The sequence below is a fragment of the Protopterus annectens genome, chromosome 11.part0, assembly GCF_019279795.1.
Source record: "Protopterus annectens isolate FY-2018-M chromosome 11.part0, PAN1.0, whole genome shotgun sequence".
NCBI lineage: Eukaryota > Metazoa > Chordata > Ceratodontiformes > Protopteridae > Protopterus > Protopterus annectens.
This window is the reverse complement of record NC_056745.1, coordinates 951,095,396-951,113,295: the sequence shown is the minus strand read 5'-3', so window position 1 is coordinate 951,113,295 and position 17,900 is coordinate 951,095,396. Positions and strand designations below refer to the sequence as shown.

General features: G+C 39.5%; 1 protein-coding gene across 2 annotated transcripts in view; it reads left to right on the top strand.

The window, feature by feature from the left end:
- The window catches only part of LOC122815653 (protein artemis-like), a 934,783-nt gene that overhangs the window by 313,238 nt on the left and 603,645 nt on the right, over positions 1–17,900 (top strand). For both annotated transcript variants that reach the window (XM_044088335.1, XM_044088334.1), the window contains exon 4: positions 17,543–17,602. In XM_044088335.1, the coding sequence (XP_043944270.1) occupies positions 17,543–17,602 (60 nt within the window). The remainder of the gene's footprint in view (positions 1–17,542; positions 17,603–17,900) is intronic.

Genomic DNA, 17,900 nt, shown 5'->3' with positions numbered 1-17,900 from the left:
TCATGGCAAGGAGATTCCAGCTGGGATTAGGCCTCATTCCACTAGGGCTACTGCCACTTCAACAGCATTTCTAAGGGGGGTGGCAACTAAGGATATTTTGGAGGCAGCTACTTGGAGTTCAGTGCATACTTTCTCTAAGCATTATCACCTTCCTATCTACTCTAAGTCTAGGGCTGGTTTTGCCACAGCTGTTTTGCAAGGCATGTTGTCAGCTCCTACTTCTTTATGATTTGCCAGCCTCCCTTACCTCTGCTTTGGGATTCTACCCAATAGTAAGGACTGCAGCAATGTGGAACGAAGAACATAGTACAGTTTTGTACCTACCATAAATGTAGATGTTCGAGGATCCACATTGCTGCAGTCCAATTCTCCCTCCTTCCCCTCTGTGTTTAGGGGTGGTTGTGTAGGTGAGGTAATATGCTGATATTTTTGTATATATTTCTGTATATATTGTACATATTTTTGGTGCAGGTATTTTGGGCCTTGTCTTTTTAGGGTCTTCTGACATCTGGGGCAAGAAAAGACTGAGGATATGACGTCGGTCATGCGCATTAGTACCCTGACGTACTGACGTCAGTCTAATGCGCCCTGACCCGGCGTCAATACTCTGGTATTCGGGCCGACTGGACAGCGGACTACCCAATAGTAAGGACTGCAGCAATGTGGATCCTCGAACATCTACATTTATGGTAGGTACAAAACTGTACTTTTGATGGCGGCAGCAATCCTGGCTATACCACTCGCAAGGATGCATATGTGAATTCTTCAATGGCTCCTCTTTGCTCAGTGGTCGTACCAGAAACTACCGATGCACCACATGATTCTCATCATGGATTCTTGCAAGAGAGACCTTCGGTGGTGGTTGACGTCTCTTCATGTCACAATATGAAGACCCTTTATTCCCCCCCCCCTCCAGTTGCCACTGTGACCACGGACGCTTCCCTGATAGGGTGGGGGGCATTTTTAGGGAAAGACTTTCCAAGGCACATGGACAGATCAAGAATCACATCTGCACATCAATGTTCTAGAGTTGAGAGCAGTACGTCTGGTGTTGCAGTACTTTCAGGACTCTCTCCCTCTAGGAACTATTGCAGTTCAGATGGACAACATGTCAGTAGTCTGGTACTTGAACAAGCAAGGTGGAACCAAGTCTTACCCCCTTTGTCGAGAAGCCCTCAGGGTCTGGCAATGGGCTGTGTCACCCCAGCGTTCTCTGTTAGCAATGCACATCCCAGGGAAATCCATTGTGATAGCGGACAAGCTAAGCAGGGCAATATTGCTCCCTCACGAGTGGTCTCACAAACAGCAGGTTGCGGTGTTGATTTTCGGCAAATGGGGCCAGCCTTGCTGCGACTTCTTTGCCAGCCACATCATTTCAAAATACAGAAGCTACTTTGCCCTAATACCACCTCCCAGTCATCCCCCGAGAGATTTATTTTACATGATTGGCCCCCGGGTCTCCTTTATGCATTTCCACCTTTCCCATTGATACCCAGATTTTAACAAAAAGCAAAATCGCTGGGAAGGACCGTTAAACGCATAGCCCCCTACTGGCTTCGACAGATTTGGTTTCAGTTTCTCCACCATCATCTTTTGGAAGATCCATGGATCCTGGACCCAGTTCTGGACCTTCTGATGCACCTGTCAGGGGACCTTCATCCTTCACTGCAGTCCCTAAAACTGACTGCTTGGCTAATCCACTTCCCCTAATTGCCAGGCTTTATTCAATTTCAGAAGATACAAGACAAATTCTCTTGTCTTCTCACAAGCCATCTGCCAGGAAATTATATGGCAGTAAATGGAAAAGGTTCTCAATTTGGGCCAACACGCAGAATATTGACCCTTTCTGAGCTCCGCTTTCATCTATTTTAGAATTCTTGATGAAACTTTTTAAGGAAGGAGCACCAGCTGCTACAGTTTGAGTCCAGTTAGCTGCCATCTCAAATGTTCACCTCATGTTTGGTGGCTCAAATGTTATGGGCCATAAATTATCTAAGATTTTCTTAAAGGCGTTCTTCATATGAGACCTCCTATCAAAATTCCCCATTCTCCCTGGAATTTGAACTTTATGCGGTCTCAAATTATTCTCCCCCCTTTTGAACCAGCATCTTCTTGTGAACTCATTTTTATCCTGGAAAACTATATTTCTCGTGGCCATTACTTCTGTCCGCAGAGTGTCAGAACTTCAAGCATTATCTGTCAGACCACCCTACATGATTTTCCATGCTGATAAGAGTATCTCTCAGAACAAACCCCTCATTCTTACCTAAAGTCTGTTCCGAGTCAAATATCAATCAGGTCATTGAGCTGCTAGTCTTTTTTTTCCCAGCCACTCTAGCAAATTGGAATACATGCTGCACAAACTTTTGATGTACACAGCTCAGATTTTATCTTGACAGAAATAAGGATATTAGAAAATTAGACCAACGTTTTGTATTCTTCTCAGAATCCAGAAAAGGCAATCCAGTGGCAAAAACAACCTTATCTAAATGGCTATCCAATTGTATATCCTTTGTTTATGAAAATGCGAGCATGCCGTTAACACACAAACCCAAGGCTCATTCTACCAGAGCCATCTCTACGTCTTCTGCTTTTCAAGCTAAATTGCCCCTTGACAATATTTGCGCTGCAGCCACTTGGCATAAGCCTCATACCTTTATCACGCATTACAAAGTAGATAAGACTTCAAGGGACAAGTCATCCTTTGGTTCCATGGTACTGAAGAACATACCCCCATGAGCCACCTAGTATTGAGGGTGCTAGGGACGCTACCCATCAGTGAGAATAAACGGCGAGATTTAACAGCTTTACATAAAGAAGTTATGTACTTAACATAACGTTCCATGTGAGTTGTTTCTCGCCTTTATTCTCACGTCCCTCCCTCCTTCCCCCTCCTGGCTGACTGTTGACTTGGAGGCTAGTACCATCCTGGTTATTCAGTATTTTTTCTTCCCTTGAGGAAGTGTTCTTGAGTAGAAATAAATGTTCTTTCTGTCTTCCAGCTATCAAACTTTTCTCATTTTTTATTTTCTCATACCAATTTTTCAGATAATAATCCATCGGTGATAATAATAATATAACCACAGCTAATGCAAGGTATGTTTCCATATGTATTGTAACAAAACATAACTTGTCTATATATATGAAAATTTTTTACAGCGTTGCATGATAACCAGCAAGCTCCAATTAATGGAATGCATGGCAAAATAAACATGCATAAACATGCTTTCGTTGTAAATTATGTGTAAAAAAGATACAGAAATTGTCATTCCATTTTCTTTTTCATAAGCACAAGTTTCTAACAACAACTTATCATTTTCCTATGTGCATAACAACATCTTGATTGAGCTCACGTTTGCTACTAATTTATTTTTATCTGTTAAGCATGCCAAAATTCTAGCTGTCAACAACAAAAAATTTAATAGAAAATTAATAATAAACTTTCTACAATAATTTTGCATTTATGTATAAAGCAAATATCCTTCAAAAATTAACGTTTCAATTTAACCAAAAAAAGAATTTTTGCAACTTACTTTGTGCAGTCATTTTTTTTTTTTTTGTATTCTTATTGTTGGTAATTTGTTTTTATAATAGCTCTTCAATAGTGTTTAAATTGCTGTAAAATGATGCTATTAATTGTTAATTATGTATGTAATACTTTGTAAAAAAATATCCATGCTAAAAAATCTCTTTTATGTAGTGTGTTTTCGTTTGTTAACATGCACTTATGTAAAAAATTATAATATGTCATTATCATGTCTTTATCATTTTTTCACATGGAAATATTTTATTAATTAATTTTGTGCATGAAAAGATGTGTTCTACAGAAAAAATAATAATATTAATAAAATTAAGCAGAGTTTTGTGCAGAATCAATTGCATGTGTGTAATACTTGTAATAATATTTATACATGCTGCATGATCAGCCTTTATGTGTGTGGAAATGCATTTTCTGACCTTGTCCAGCTATATTTGTGAGAAATGTGTTACAGAGAATAGAGAATAATTTTTTTTTTTCCTTTTTTCTTTCTCTTTTCTGGTTTTTTCCTCTTTTTTTTCTTTTCCCTTTCCTCCTTTTTCTTTCTTCTTTTTTCTTTTTTTTCTCTCTTATTTTTTCCTTTTTTCCTTTTTTTTTTTCTCTTTTCCTTTATTCTTTTCTTTTTTTCTTTATGTCTTTTTTTTCCCCTTTTTTTGTTTTTCTTTTTTGTCTTTCTTCCTTGTCTCCTCTTTTCTGTTTTGTCTCTTTGTCTGTATTTTCCTTTGCTGTTTTTGCTGTCTTGTCGCTCTGTGCTTTGTCTGCTTTGGAGGTGTGCGTGTGCTCGTGCTTGCTCTACTGCCCTTAGAATTTTCTGTGTCCATTGTGTGTCTAAATTGTTGTGGTATTTCTTGTCCCATGTAGTGAGCTTCTTATTTGTGCTACATTTTTTTATTTGGGGGAAGGTTGTTTTGGGTCTCATTAGTGTTTTTTCTCACTGTGTGGTGATTTTATATTTTTTCATATCTGTGTTTACATCTTATGTACAAGTATCCCAGATATATACAACAAACATAGGTGTGATGTGTCAGGTTTTATTCTAGCATGTTGACTGATTCCAAACAGATGTTTTTTATGGTGTTTCTGCAGAATGTAAGTATTGCAAACATCTCTATAAAAGCATTCATTAAATCTGAATTGAGTGACAAATCTGTATATTGATAAGAGATTTTAAAAAAGTAAAGTAACAGTTTATGTGTTACTGTATATATTATCTGTTCAGGCTTTATAAATGTCATTTATGTAAAATATGATTACTTTCATAAAGGGTAATGCCACTTGTCTTGAGCACTTTTGGAGACTGCCTTCTCACTCACATTAAGGAGATGCCTAGTTTTGCTTTAGTAGTAAGACCTCCACGAACTTATGATCTTAGAGGATAATAGAATTATTTAAGTTCTATTTTTATTTTTAGGAAAAGGGTGGTAATCCATATGTAACAGCTTGAAGAATGAAAGTAAGAGCATAGAGACTGGTTAGCACCGGAAGCCATATTGCTTTCTTGAGAGAGAGAGAGAGGTGCAGTGATATATTCTATAGCTGGAGAAGGAAGTATGAAGGTATTGATCACTGCAGTTTGGAGGGCATGAGTATTGTACACAATGTTTAGTGAGAAAAGCAGAGCATGTTTTAATTTAGAAATAAGATAGCTGATTTTAGATGCACTTCTGGCTTCAAACATTATCGGGTTGGCAGTTTTATACCAGTAGCTGAGCTGTTTAAGAATGCTGAACATTCTGCAGTCAGTAATGGAATTAAATGACTGTCTGGGTTTTAAATGAAGACAGAGATGATGGTTGTAATCAGAGTTCTGTGGATTAAGCTGTTGACAGTGCTGAGTATGTGTATGTGTAACGAACAGTATGACTTCCGTCACTTTGGTATTTATTAGGAGTTTTTATTTAAAAAACGTGCCAGAATAGGTTGAATTCTGCATGGTTTGTTTTGAATATGTTCTTTGTTGCTACCAGATACTTTCCTAGGTAACTTTTGCCCCTGTGCCTGCCGACTATCAAACATGCTCTCAACAAAACAAGTAAGCAATTATGCCTGAGAGGGTGTGTTAATGTGTAATTAACACCCACCCAAGGTTGAAGGTGTTATGAGGCCCGATGCTGCAGGTGGAGGGCCTCTACACCCCTGGAAAGGCATTAATTACACATTAACACACACCCTGGAGGGAGTTATTGCACTGAGAGAATGGGCTCTCTGTAAAATTATTATTTTTGTTACTTTTATTAAGTACTATATTTGTTTTTGTATATTGTTGATGTAAAATAATTCCTCCCCGTAATGTTTCAAACTTGCTGTAGTACCACATTAATGGTGTTGGAGAAAGCATTTTACATCCAAAATATAACTCTTAAAGTAAATATCTGGACATTTTTTAATTTTTGGTTCCTTACTCCCAAAACATTGTTTGTTGCCAACTATTACAGATTGATGCCACTAAATAATGACATAGATTTGAGTTTCAGAGTTTAATTTTATTTAGAAAAGTCATTCTAACATAAATACTGTTATTTAAGCAACCTTTTATAAGAACAGTTAAAATCTGTTCCTATTTTTGAGACTTTGCTCTGCGTTTATTTTATTTATCTAGATTTCTTTAGCTGAAAGGTCGAGAGGTGAGGTCGCTGTCTCCTCACACACACACACACACACACACACACACACACACGCTTCAGAAAATGCAAGTTGGCACAAATACTATTGCTCAAGTGATGTGATTTTATAACAGGATCATTTAAAATCTGTCCCTATTTTGAGCCTTTGTACCCCATTTATTTTATGCTTATCCAGATATGTTGAGCTAAGACCTCTTATCAGAAGAAGTCTAGACAAAGCCATAAATAATGGGGGGAGAAAGGGCCAAAATAGGGGCAATTCATATTGCTCTTTAAATTTAAGAGTTACTAGAATAACATGTGTCCCATTAGCATGAATTTCCTGAAGGGTACGAACTCTATAACTCAGATTGCCTTTATTCTCTGACTTCAGTTCTTACTGATTTGGCAGAAAACCAAAACTTTAATGAGGAACACACCAAAAATATCCAAAACTGAGGCAAAAACTCGACTTTCTGTGAAAATCTGGACAGTTGAGAGGTATATCAAGAGGACTGCAGACCTTACTGCTGTTGCCAGGGATTGCTCAATCCCTTTCACTGCTGTCTCTGTTTCTCTCAAAAATAGGAACAGATTTTAAATGTCGTAAGTTAAATAACATGATTTGTGTTAACATGAATTTTCTGAAGGAAATAAAGTCAAAGTCAAATGTATGTTATTTAGTGACTTCAATCCCCAATGACTGTCAAGAAACCATTTTAGCAGTAGGGGACCAAAAAATAAAGCAAATATCTAGGTACTTGTTTTGAAAAATTATATATTTTGGATGAACAATGCTTCTTCTAACACCATTTACATATACTGTAGCAACTTTAAAACATTAGGCGGCTGAACTATTTTACATCAAAAATGTATAAAAATAATATAGTAATAATAAAAGAAAAAAAGAAAACAATTTTACAAAGACTCCATTCTCTAGGCACAATCGGGCCTCATAACCTCCCTGGACTAACATTAATTGTACATTAACACACACCCTGTCAGGCATTATTCCTTACTTAATACCCTGCTGGAGAATGTTCATTCTCTAGTCAGGATGCAATCTACAGATAACCCATTCTCTAATGCTAGCTTAACCCTGCTGCTGGGTGAAAGGCAGTGCATACTACTTTAACATGATTACCCATAATGCCATCCCTGTGCAAGTGCATGTTTCTGCATACTGACTAAAAAGGCTGCTATTCTGTGGCCTGGTATGCCTAATGTCTGCCCCCCTTCATTGCTTTCTGCCTTCAAGTTGAAGTGTCTGTCTCCACAGAATGGGCCTGCCCATCCTGCCTGTCATCTCAGCTGAACACAAGTCACCGAGGCCTTGCTCAGGGCTTTATTCCTTAACCATACAGACCACTGGGAGTACAGTAATCACATTTTACAATAATATGGCCATTTTCATAAAGCAAAATAATCTGTGGATACTAAAAAGGAGAATGGGCTTGAAACAGTCCCTAGTGGTACTCCTGCTTTAAAAATCCATTGCTTTATGTGGTAGACCCTGACTTCATCAGAATGGTCCTATCTGACATGTAATTTTAGAACCATTTTGGATCGTTTTCCAAATCCTATGAATTAGAGTTTGGAGATTAAAACTGAATGATCTTTCAGCATCAATTACTATCTCTGAATCTATAAGGATAAAACTGGCTATAAAGCCTTTTACAATATTAGTAAGGATTGAGTTGGTAAAGCTGTAAATAAGAGTTGGAAATTATTCCCTAAAACATTTTGCTTTTGGCAAGAATTTCATGTGTGTCTAAGAACTCCAGGACTTGCGCATAAACCTAATACGTTATCTTTCTGCTGTGACAAAATGATTAGCCATGGGGTGAAAATCCAGTGAGTTCCTTGGACATGAAATCTGAAAGTGTCAAGGCGCTTGCATATTTGGACTTTGATGGGATGACTTCATATATGAAGTTTGAGTATCTGAAGAGTCCACTGTTATTGGGCTGGTTGTTTTAAGGAAAGTGGGGTCGGTACAGTTGGGAGTTGCCTTTGATTTAAGATGTGAGAGTAGATTGTACTTTTTTAGAAAAGATTTTTGTTTTTGAAGTTGAAAGAATAGTATAGGGAAGAATCCTACTCTCTGTTGCAAGGGTTTAAGTGTAAGTGAATATTGGCTGGGAGAGTGGAAGGAGCAGCTTCTGTCTTTGAGATGGTTCATGATTTATTTATGTCTTGAGGTAGAAAGTCTTGATAGTTTAGTAGCTATGTTAATGTCTTTTACTCACTGGGTTTTTTATGAATTCTGAAATGTTCCTAAGCCTGTCGGGGTCTACATGTTTCCGTTTTCAAGAAATCTAAACACTTTATCCAAAGTGAGTGCTAAGTTTGGGGAATGGGAGAATAGCAGAGTAATCCATCAGAATTCATTCCTTTCTAGTCTGTACTTCTTGGTGGGTGACAAACCCTCTGTATAGGAGGGACTATTTAAAAGAGTAAGTCAGAGGCGAGTGTGGAGATGGATTCTGGTTTCCATTATATATTGGCAAGCTATTGGTGCATGAGGTTGTCTAGTCTTGCAGAAAATACTCTGCCTGAGAGGAAGAGATTGGTTTTATTTTGTGTTGTCTCTCTTGAAGACCAAATAAGAGTGGGAACTAGCTATTTAACATACTTTAAGAAGTACTTCTGTAGTCTGGTAGCTTTGGATAAGGTTTGAGATATGGACATTTAATAGTGAGCAGTTGCCTGTGTAGGTTGTGTTATTTTGCCTTAAACTATAATGTAAAAGTGTTTTGTCAAGCAGTTTTTTGTAATTCAGGTTAGTTTGAAGTCCCCATAGTGATGAAATTCTTTTTTTGTCACACCCACGCTACATTCCTTTGACAAGGCATTCAGTACTGTTAATACTGGGGTGAAGTTGGGGTAAATGTACAAAATTGTATACAGCTTAATATGTCCCAAGAGATTAATTTGGGGGAATAATCTGTTTGTGTAGTCTTTCAATTTGGAGATATTCTTTTATACAAGCATGACTTTTGTGTTACTTGTGTTGTTCATTTAGATGGGAGGAACTACTCCAGTCTACTACTCCAGTCTTTGTGCCTCAGTAAAGAGGAATAATTTTGTGAGGGGTAAACTTCATCCTTCACCTGGGATTCCACTATTGCAAGAAAGTATGGTTGTTTTTAAATAATCCAAGTTTCAGATAGGATTCACTTAAATACCTCAGATTCGTTCACATCAATGTTAGCAGTATTAAGAGAAGAAACTGAACCTGGATAATAGGGTGCAGGGGGGGGATGGGTCAGGTCCATGGCTGAGATAAGTATCACCTGGCTATGTACTTAGTATGTGCCAGGCTGTAAGCTTCTCCTATCTTAGTTTCATAACAGGTGAATCGAACTCTTGTAGGACAATAATTATAGAGTACAGGTGTGAGTGGGTTATCTAGGAGCCATCATCTGCCCACGGAAACAACCATTCATGAGGAGTAATAATAAAAGAGCTAAAAAGTTATTTCAGGTGTTAAAGTAGTTACTGCTTGGGATAGCAACACTAGGTTAATTACTAACCGGGCTGATTTGTTGTAGTATGAAAATTTGGAGTAAAGAGTGGTCAGACGGAATGATGGTGCCAGTTAAGGAGGAGTATCAGAAAATGAGCAGGACAACATGAGGAAAAAACAGAAAGGCTCCTATTGCTTAAGCCTCTACTTGTACTTTTGATTTCTACCACCACTTTAATAGTTATATTGCGAAGGCAGTCCATATCTGCTTCAAATATAAATGAGAAATTTAAAAAACAACATTCAGCAGAGGAATACTTGTATAAATAAATTGTGCAATAAGAGAAATAAATAACTCAATGCTTATAAGAAGTTTTATTCTACCCAACTTAAAAGCATGCTTAATGTAAACTGGTAAGGATTTTAAGGGAACTCTTAGGAAGCTGAAAGATGAATATGAATTTAAAATACCCACTAAAGCAATAAATTCCAGTATTTAACTCTGTCAGGAAGTTAAGAATTGTCACCCAATAATGTTCTAATATTGCCAAATCTAGTTAATAGCTGATGTAGCTGGCACATTTAGTGCAAATTTTACTTCACCCATGACTGTAGCCATTCCACGGAGTTCACACTCCCAGACACTTCCTTTAATTAACCACCTCATCAGTGGGCTTGGAATAACATACCAGCTTGCCTGATTATCAGTACCAGATATTGCTTATATGAATCCCCCACATAATTTCTTTAAGAATTTCCACTTTATAAATTTCTGAAACTTGGAAAATTAAGTATTGTAGTGCTGTTACACAAGGGGGACTCGGCCACAGACCTTTATTAACTATAAGCCCACTAATCTCACTAGCCTCATGTAAAGCTATGTGACTTATTATCTCGGACCTCGTTAGTCTGCACCTTGAAAATCTCTTAACCTGGACCCTTGTTAATTTGAATTTATCAAACTGGATAGTGGTTATGTTGTACACACGTCTGGACCTGTGCCAAAATGTTTGACACCGTTCGTCATGCAAGCATTAATAACAAACTTGTAAACCCAAATATAAATTCTTATCTTGTGCAGTGGCTAGCTAAGTGACTGAAAACTTTTGTGGTTAGTTGCACATGTCCATTACTGGTGATTTTACTACAAGGCTCAGTGTTGGGACCCTCTCTTTTATTTGGCATCTGTTACTCAGACCTTCAGGCCAACACTCTGGCCTTTAGTTATCAAAATTTACAAACAACTGTAAATTGGGTGCTGGTATTTGCTCTTCAGCAGACTCACAATTCCTCCATCATGGGTTAAACTGTGTTAACAATTAGTGCAAGAATGAGAAAAAATGTTGTATAGTCCATTATGGTAAAGAAAAAGTTTTTTTGCTATATACTGTAGGTGACTCATTCCTCCAATCAGAAACTGTAAGTAATGTAAGCACTCTTGTTAACTCGTTTTTTCACCACCATGTGTCCACATTAGTTTGAAAAAGCCTTCTATCTAGCTCTTCTGATTTACAAAGTCATCTCCATTAGAGGCAAAGAAGACTTAATTTGCCTTTACTTGTATCTCATCAGACCCGTTATTAAATATAATTCCTCTTTTGGCATGACTTTTTCATTCAACTTGAGAAACCTCAGATTCCCAAGCAGAAAGATTAGTGGCCTCGTTATCGGACCAAACTGGCAGCCCTCTCTCCCTATTCAGATGTTGTTCGTGTTTCACTGTTGCAGTCATTACATTTGGGTAATCTGCTGACAGGTTGCCCTCAGTCGGCCTGATTAACAAAGTCTTGGGTCCTGCGTCGGTTGCTGTCCCTTCTTCCATGACGTCAGGTCGTCAGGGGTACAAAACATGCAGCTGACGCCATTACATCAGTCTTCTTGCCGCGCGGTGCCCGAAGCAGAAGCAGTTCGCAAGTGCCTGTTGGCCAACTCCTGAAATTTTCGGTTACGAGTTTCAGAACAGAAGTCTTCAACTAAAAGCTAAGTACCCCGTTGGGGAAACTTTTTCTTGCTCCTTACCGATGTCAGTGAAAGTTAATAATTGCATTACTTGTGAGAAGCAAATACCTCAAGTATTTTCATTTGTTCTGTATTCCTTGCCTAGGCCCTAACCACAACGTGCCTTGCTATCTGTTTTGTGCTAAATTTAATCAACGCACTATTAAATGTCTGTATATTTTTGCTTCTAAATACTTTGACTCAAGATTAAACTATCCAAAAATGTCATCTGTTAGCAGTCAGACTACTGGAATACCTAAAAAACGCAAAGAAAAAGACAGACTGTCGATGTCCAAATCCGACAACGCTTCTCCTAAGCTAGTCGCCGGTTCGCCGGTACTCAGTGAGGTGCTTTCGCAGCCCCTGATACCTGCTATTTTTGATTCAAAGGCCACTACTGAGACCCATTCGGAGTCTGGTATGCCGCGAGATACTTTAAGTATTGAACCCGTGGATGTCTCTACCTTAGATGGGTCCGGAGCTGCTGAGTAGGCACCGGCTTCTGAGGGTGTTTTCAGGCCTAAAGATTTGTATATTAAACTGACGCCATCTACAAAACTAAGGCCAAAAACTACTTCTATGTCTAAAAAAACGACGTTTGGGCCACGTGTACAGGCCCCAATGCCTAAAAAACAAATTATCAAAATGGCTGAAGATTTAATTACCTTGATCAGGGGGTACCCATCCCCCTCCTGCTATGAGACCTAGGCAAGGCACGGACTATGAATTTTCAGATCAGGTTTCTATTTCTTCTGATTCCTCTTCTCATCAGGATTTATTTATACCCACTTATGAGGACTCTGATGCAGAAGACTCCATCCCTTCTGCGTCTCACCCGATTTCTCTTTTGGAGAAACTTTGCATACCTTAAGGGAACACTTCCACTGGGAGAGTCAGGATTTCTCTGAATCTAAAGAGAGACTTGGGGATTTTCTTCTTCCTCAGCATAGGCCTCTGGCTCTAGTTGATGTTTTCTTAGAATCCAGTATGACTCCTGAGTCCCTGCCTCCGGCTCCTAGTAAGCCAGACAGATACTACAGGGTTCCTGACTCCCACAAATTCCTTTTCAAAAACCCTACTGCTGACCCTGAAACCATTTCCCAGGGTCCTAAGGGCGTTAAGGCCTCTACTGCTAAAACTCCTACCCCTTCTGACAGATTCCAGGGCGCTGGATAGATTGGGTAAGAAAGTTTACAAGTCGTAACCTTGGCAATCAGGGCTTTAAACTGTCAATTGCATATGCTTAAATATCAACAGCATGTCATGGGTTTATTTCAACAGAAAATGATGTTGATTTCTGACTGTGTGGAAAATAGAGTTGCAGGACTTTACATTCAGCTGAACAAGTTGGAAAACATACTTTGCAATGTGGTTTTGATTCCTTGGAGGCCTCTTGCAGGGCTGCTGTAACTGGATTTGTGATAAGAAGGCATGCTTGGCTCGAGGAGCAAAGTTTGCCTGACCATGTTAAAGCAAAATTGTTGGATGCTGCTTTTACAGCAGGACAGTCTGTTTGGTAATAAGGCTGAAGAAGTTTTGAAAAAGATGGAAGATGAAGCTAAATCTATGCAAACTGTGAAAGATTTCTTACAAGTGTAGCCACCCAGGTTTAGTAGGCACTGGCCTACTAAGAACTGGTCCTTTCCAGTACCCACTAGAGCTGCTCAGGTCAAACCCAGACAGTCCAAAGGCTGCAGGTTTCAGTCGCAAGGAACTTTTAGAACAAAGCAATGGGGTGCCTCCACCTCCAAACCTGGAAGCAACAAGGCACCTCCCTATGGTAAACAAGTCTCAATGACTTTCCACTGCAATCACCAGGCACCTATCTTTTGGCCGCCCCTTTGGGGGAAAACTGGCACTTAATGCATGAAACTGGCAACTGATTACACTGGACAAATGGGTTTTAAATATAGTATCCCAGGGATACAGATTTCATTTCCACACGTTGCCAATCCCAAACGGATGGCCAGATCTGCCTCCAAATCAGTGGGCAGAGGCCTAGAAGCAAGTTATGTCCCTCATGAATATGGGGGCTATTCAACCAGTACCAGAAAAGGAAAAGGGACAAGGTTTCTATTCAAGTTTTTTCCTGGTACCCAGAAAAGACAAATCATGGCGTCCAATTCTGGACTTATCCATTCTAAATACATTTCTGGACATTCCAAAATTCAAGATGCTGACTCTTCAACAGTTACTACCTATGCTAGGCAAGGATGCCTGGTTGGTAACTCTAGACTTAAGAGGCTTACCTGCATATCCCAATCAGGGAATCTTGCAGAAGATACCTCCGCTTCAAAGCGGGCTACTGGCATTACCAATTCTCTGCACTGCCCTTTGGCTTATCTAGTGCGCCCAGGGTCTTCACAAAGTGCCTGGCACCAGTAATTGCATTTTGCAGGCAAAGAAATATTAAAATTTATCCATACCTAGACGATTGTCTAATTCAGTCAGAAAACAGTGACACTCTTCTAAAACATCTGGCATTTGTAAAAATGGTTCTAACTTGTCTAGGGTACACCATAAACGAAAAGAAATCGCAACTGGTACCCTCTCAAATTGCATTCCTGGGTGCAAGCTTGAATACAATTGCCCAGATGACTTACCTTACGCCAGAAAAGCAAATTCAATTAATGACGTACTTCAAACAGGTGGCCACAAAAATCCAGCTATATCTGCAAGACAAATTCTGCAGGCCTTGGGGTTCATGGCCTCCTGCATTCTTTTAATTCCATATGCAAGACTGCATATGAGGAAACTTCAATGGTACCTAAAAAGCTTATGGAGTCAACATGGTCACAGTCAATCATTCCTCTCATTCCCTGCCTACATCAGGAGTTTCTTTGGTGGACAGAGACATGTCACCAGAACATGGGATGGTCTTTCACTCTACCCCCTGCCACCCAAACCCTAACTACAGATGCATCAGACTATGCTTGGGGGGGGGGGCGCATCTGGCAGGGAGATTCATTCAGGGCAAATGGAGCCCAAATCAAATGCATCTACATATCAATCAGAAATAGATGCTAGCTGTACAGAATGCTCTGACAGCCTTCAAGGACTACCTTCATCCAGGACAACTGCTGAAAGACAACACCACAGTAATGTGGTACATAAACAAGCAGGGGGGATACACATTCCTACCCCCTTTGCAGACTAGCCATGGCATTGTGGAACACGGCCTTGACTTATCAAATACATCTACAAGCTCAGTTCCTTCCAGGAAAGCAAAATACTCTGGCAGATGAACTAAGCAAGATTATTATGGACCCACACGAATGGAAACTGGAACCACAAATTTTCAACATGTTGACATGCAAATGGGTGAGCCCAGACATGGATGGAACTTTTTGCCTCACCCCAAAACTATCAGTTGGACAAATTCTGCACAAGAATTCATCACAAAAAAGCTTGGAAAGTGGATGCTCTATCCTTCAGCTGGGAAAACCTATCAGTCTATGCCGTTCCCCCTCTGCCTCTGCTCTCCAAAGTCCTACTAAAAGTCCGACAGGACAAACCAAAAATGATTCTGATTGCTCCAGACTGGCCTCGCCAACACTGGTACCCACTCCTGCACAATGTCGCACCTTCCTCCGTGGTACCTGCCTCAGACACCTTACCTACTGTCTCAGCAGAACTATCAAATTCTGCACACTCCGCTCCAAACTTTGAATCTTGCAGCATGGCTAATCAATTAATTTCACCCTTTACACCTCTCAGCAAGCCTGTGATGGATGTCATTTTGGAGGCTAGAAGGCCTAGTACTAGAAAATCTTATGCTGACAAATGGAAAAGATTCTGTGCCTGGAACCAAGCACAAGGAATAAGCACATCAATGCCCAATATTCCTCAGATTTTGCAATACTTAACTGAGATGCTTCACAAGGGCCTATCTTTTTCTTCCATCAGAATCCATGCCTCTGCCATTTCAGCTCATTACAACACAGAGCCTGCCCCTCTTTTCTCATCCTCTGCTAAAGCAGTATCTGAGGGGCCAAAAATGTAAGACTTCCCAGGAGAGCACCAATTCCTGCACGGGACCTCAGTTTTGTTTTGGAAAAACTCACTACCTCCTTTTGAGCCAGCTGCTACTGCGGACCTAAAATTTCTCTCTTGGAAAACAGCTTTTCTTTTAGCAGTCACTTCAGCTAGAAGGATTTCAGAACTACAGGCTCTTATGGCAGTGGAGCCTTTCATTATTTTTTACCCGGACAGGGTGGCTCTCAGGACCAGTCCATCCTTTATGCTAAGGTGGTGTCTAGTGTGGCCCTTAATCAGACCATTCATCTGCCAACTTTCTTCCATAATCCACAGAACAAGGGTGAGTGGATTCTGCATTCATTGGATGTACACAGACAACTAAGATTCTACTTAAACAGGACAAAATCGCTAAGAAATTCTGAACAACTATTGGTGGCATTTGCTGCAGGGACAGAGGGAAAGGCTATTTCAAAGCAGACTATTTCCAAATGGATAAGCCATTGTATTTGTTTTTGCTATATGCACCATGGTAAACCTGTCCCCAAGGGGATTAGATCTCATTCCACCAGGGCTGCATCTACTTCTGCAGCCTTCCTCACAGGGGTTCCTACCAGACACGTTCTAGAAGCTGCTACCTGGAGCTCAGTTCATACATTCTCCAAACATTACCATTTACCTCTCTTTTCTAAATCCAGAGCAGGCTTTGCCACTGCTGTCCTGCAGGGCCTTGTAGCTACTCCTAATGCTGTATAAATCCATTCTCCCAACCATAGCTTTGGGATTCTACCCAAATGTAATGACAGTAACAGTGAAACATGAAGAACATAGTATAGTTGTGTACACTTACCATAAATGTAGCTGTTTGAGTGTATTCACTGTTGAAGTCCTGGTTACCCTCCCTCCAGCCCCCTGTTTTTCTCTAACTATACCTCTCATTTCTGTTACTATCTTTATCTTTAAAAGCTTTTTTGATGTATTTGATTTTGTTTGGAGGTATATGTTTTGTGTTTTATATTAATTAAAAAAAAAAATATATATATATATATATATATATATATATATATATATATATATATATATATATATATATATATATATGCTCCCCATTTGGGGCACCTGACATCTGGGGCAAGAAAAACTGATGTAATGGCGTTGGCTGCATGTTTTGTACCCCTGATGACCTGACATCATGGAAGAAGGGACAGCAACCGACATTAGGACCCAAGACTTTGTTAATCAGGCCGACTGAGGGCAACCTGCCAGCAGATTACCCAAATGTAATGACTGCAACAGTGATTACACTCAACATCTACATTTATGGTATGTGTACACAACTGTACTTTTCTTTGACTACTGTTGAACCATGAAAGATCTGAACTTTTTACCTACTATTCTGTACAGAACAAATGGTTCCTCAAGTAACTTGTTAAAGAACTAAGCCTTTATTAACAGATAAGGCACATCGGTTAATAAATTTTTATCCCAGTGTATCCTCCACCTTTGGAACAAAATTCAACTACATTTCAAGCAGAGTAACACATTTGCCACCTTCAGCGTAAACATAGAAAATTGGACGGGCAGCCTTAAATTCTCCCCTGATCTGTCTTCTGTTGCTGTCCTTGAGCCTAGAGGAAGTTTTGAGTGTGGGTTATTGGTTGGAATGGTAAAGGTCAGCAGATTCATTTTCATTAGTGAGTTATCTGGGCCATAATTTAGAGTTTCTGTCTTTGCCCCAGAACCACCTGTTTTCCAGAACAAAGTTAATACTAGATGCACATCACATACTACAGTAAGTCCTTTCAGTTCAAATTAGATGGCCATAATTTCAGTTCAAATTAGATGGCCATAATTTAAAATGCCTGACTAGCCATAACAGAGAGTCTGTACAAACTGCAGAATATAAAGTGGATCCCTAAATATATTTTGTCTAAACCTTTTTTTTTTTGTGTGTTCCAGGTTGCCATTGAAGTAGAAACACCAACTCAGATTTCTTTAGTAGATGAAGCATCTGGTGAGGTGAGGAACTGTACATTTTGTATTAAGCCTTAAGGAGCTGCTGTTGTGGATTTCAATTGTGCTATTCTATAAACTGTTAAACTTGCCCCTTAGCTTTCTGTCACCACTGTGAGGAACAGGAGTACCCTGGGAGTCTATAAGAGATGCATACAAAACAGACACTACATACATCTTTTGTGAACATTGCTGTGAGCTGCTAAAGACTTTTTTTCCAGTAGAGTAAGTGTAATTCAGCAAGACAAGACTTACTGAATGTGCTCGACTTGCTGTTCGATCACATCTGCTTCAATGGAAATGT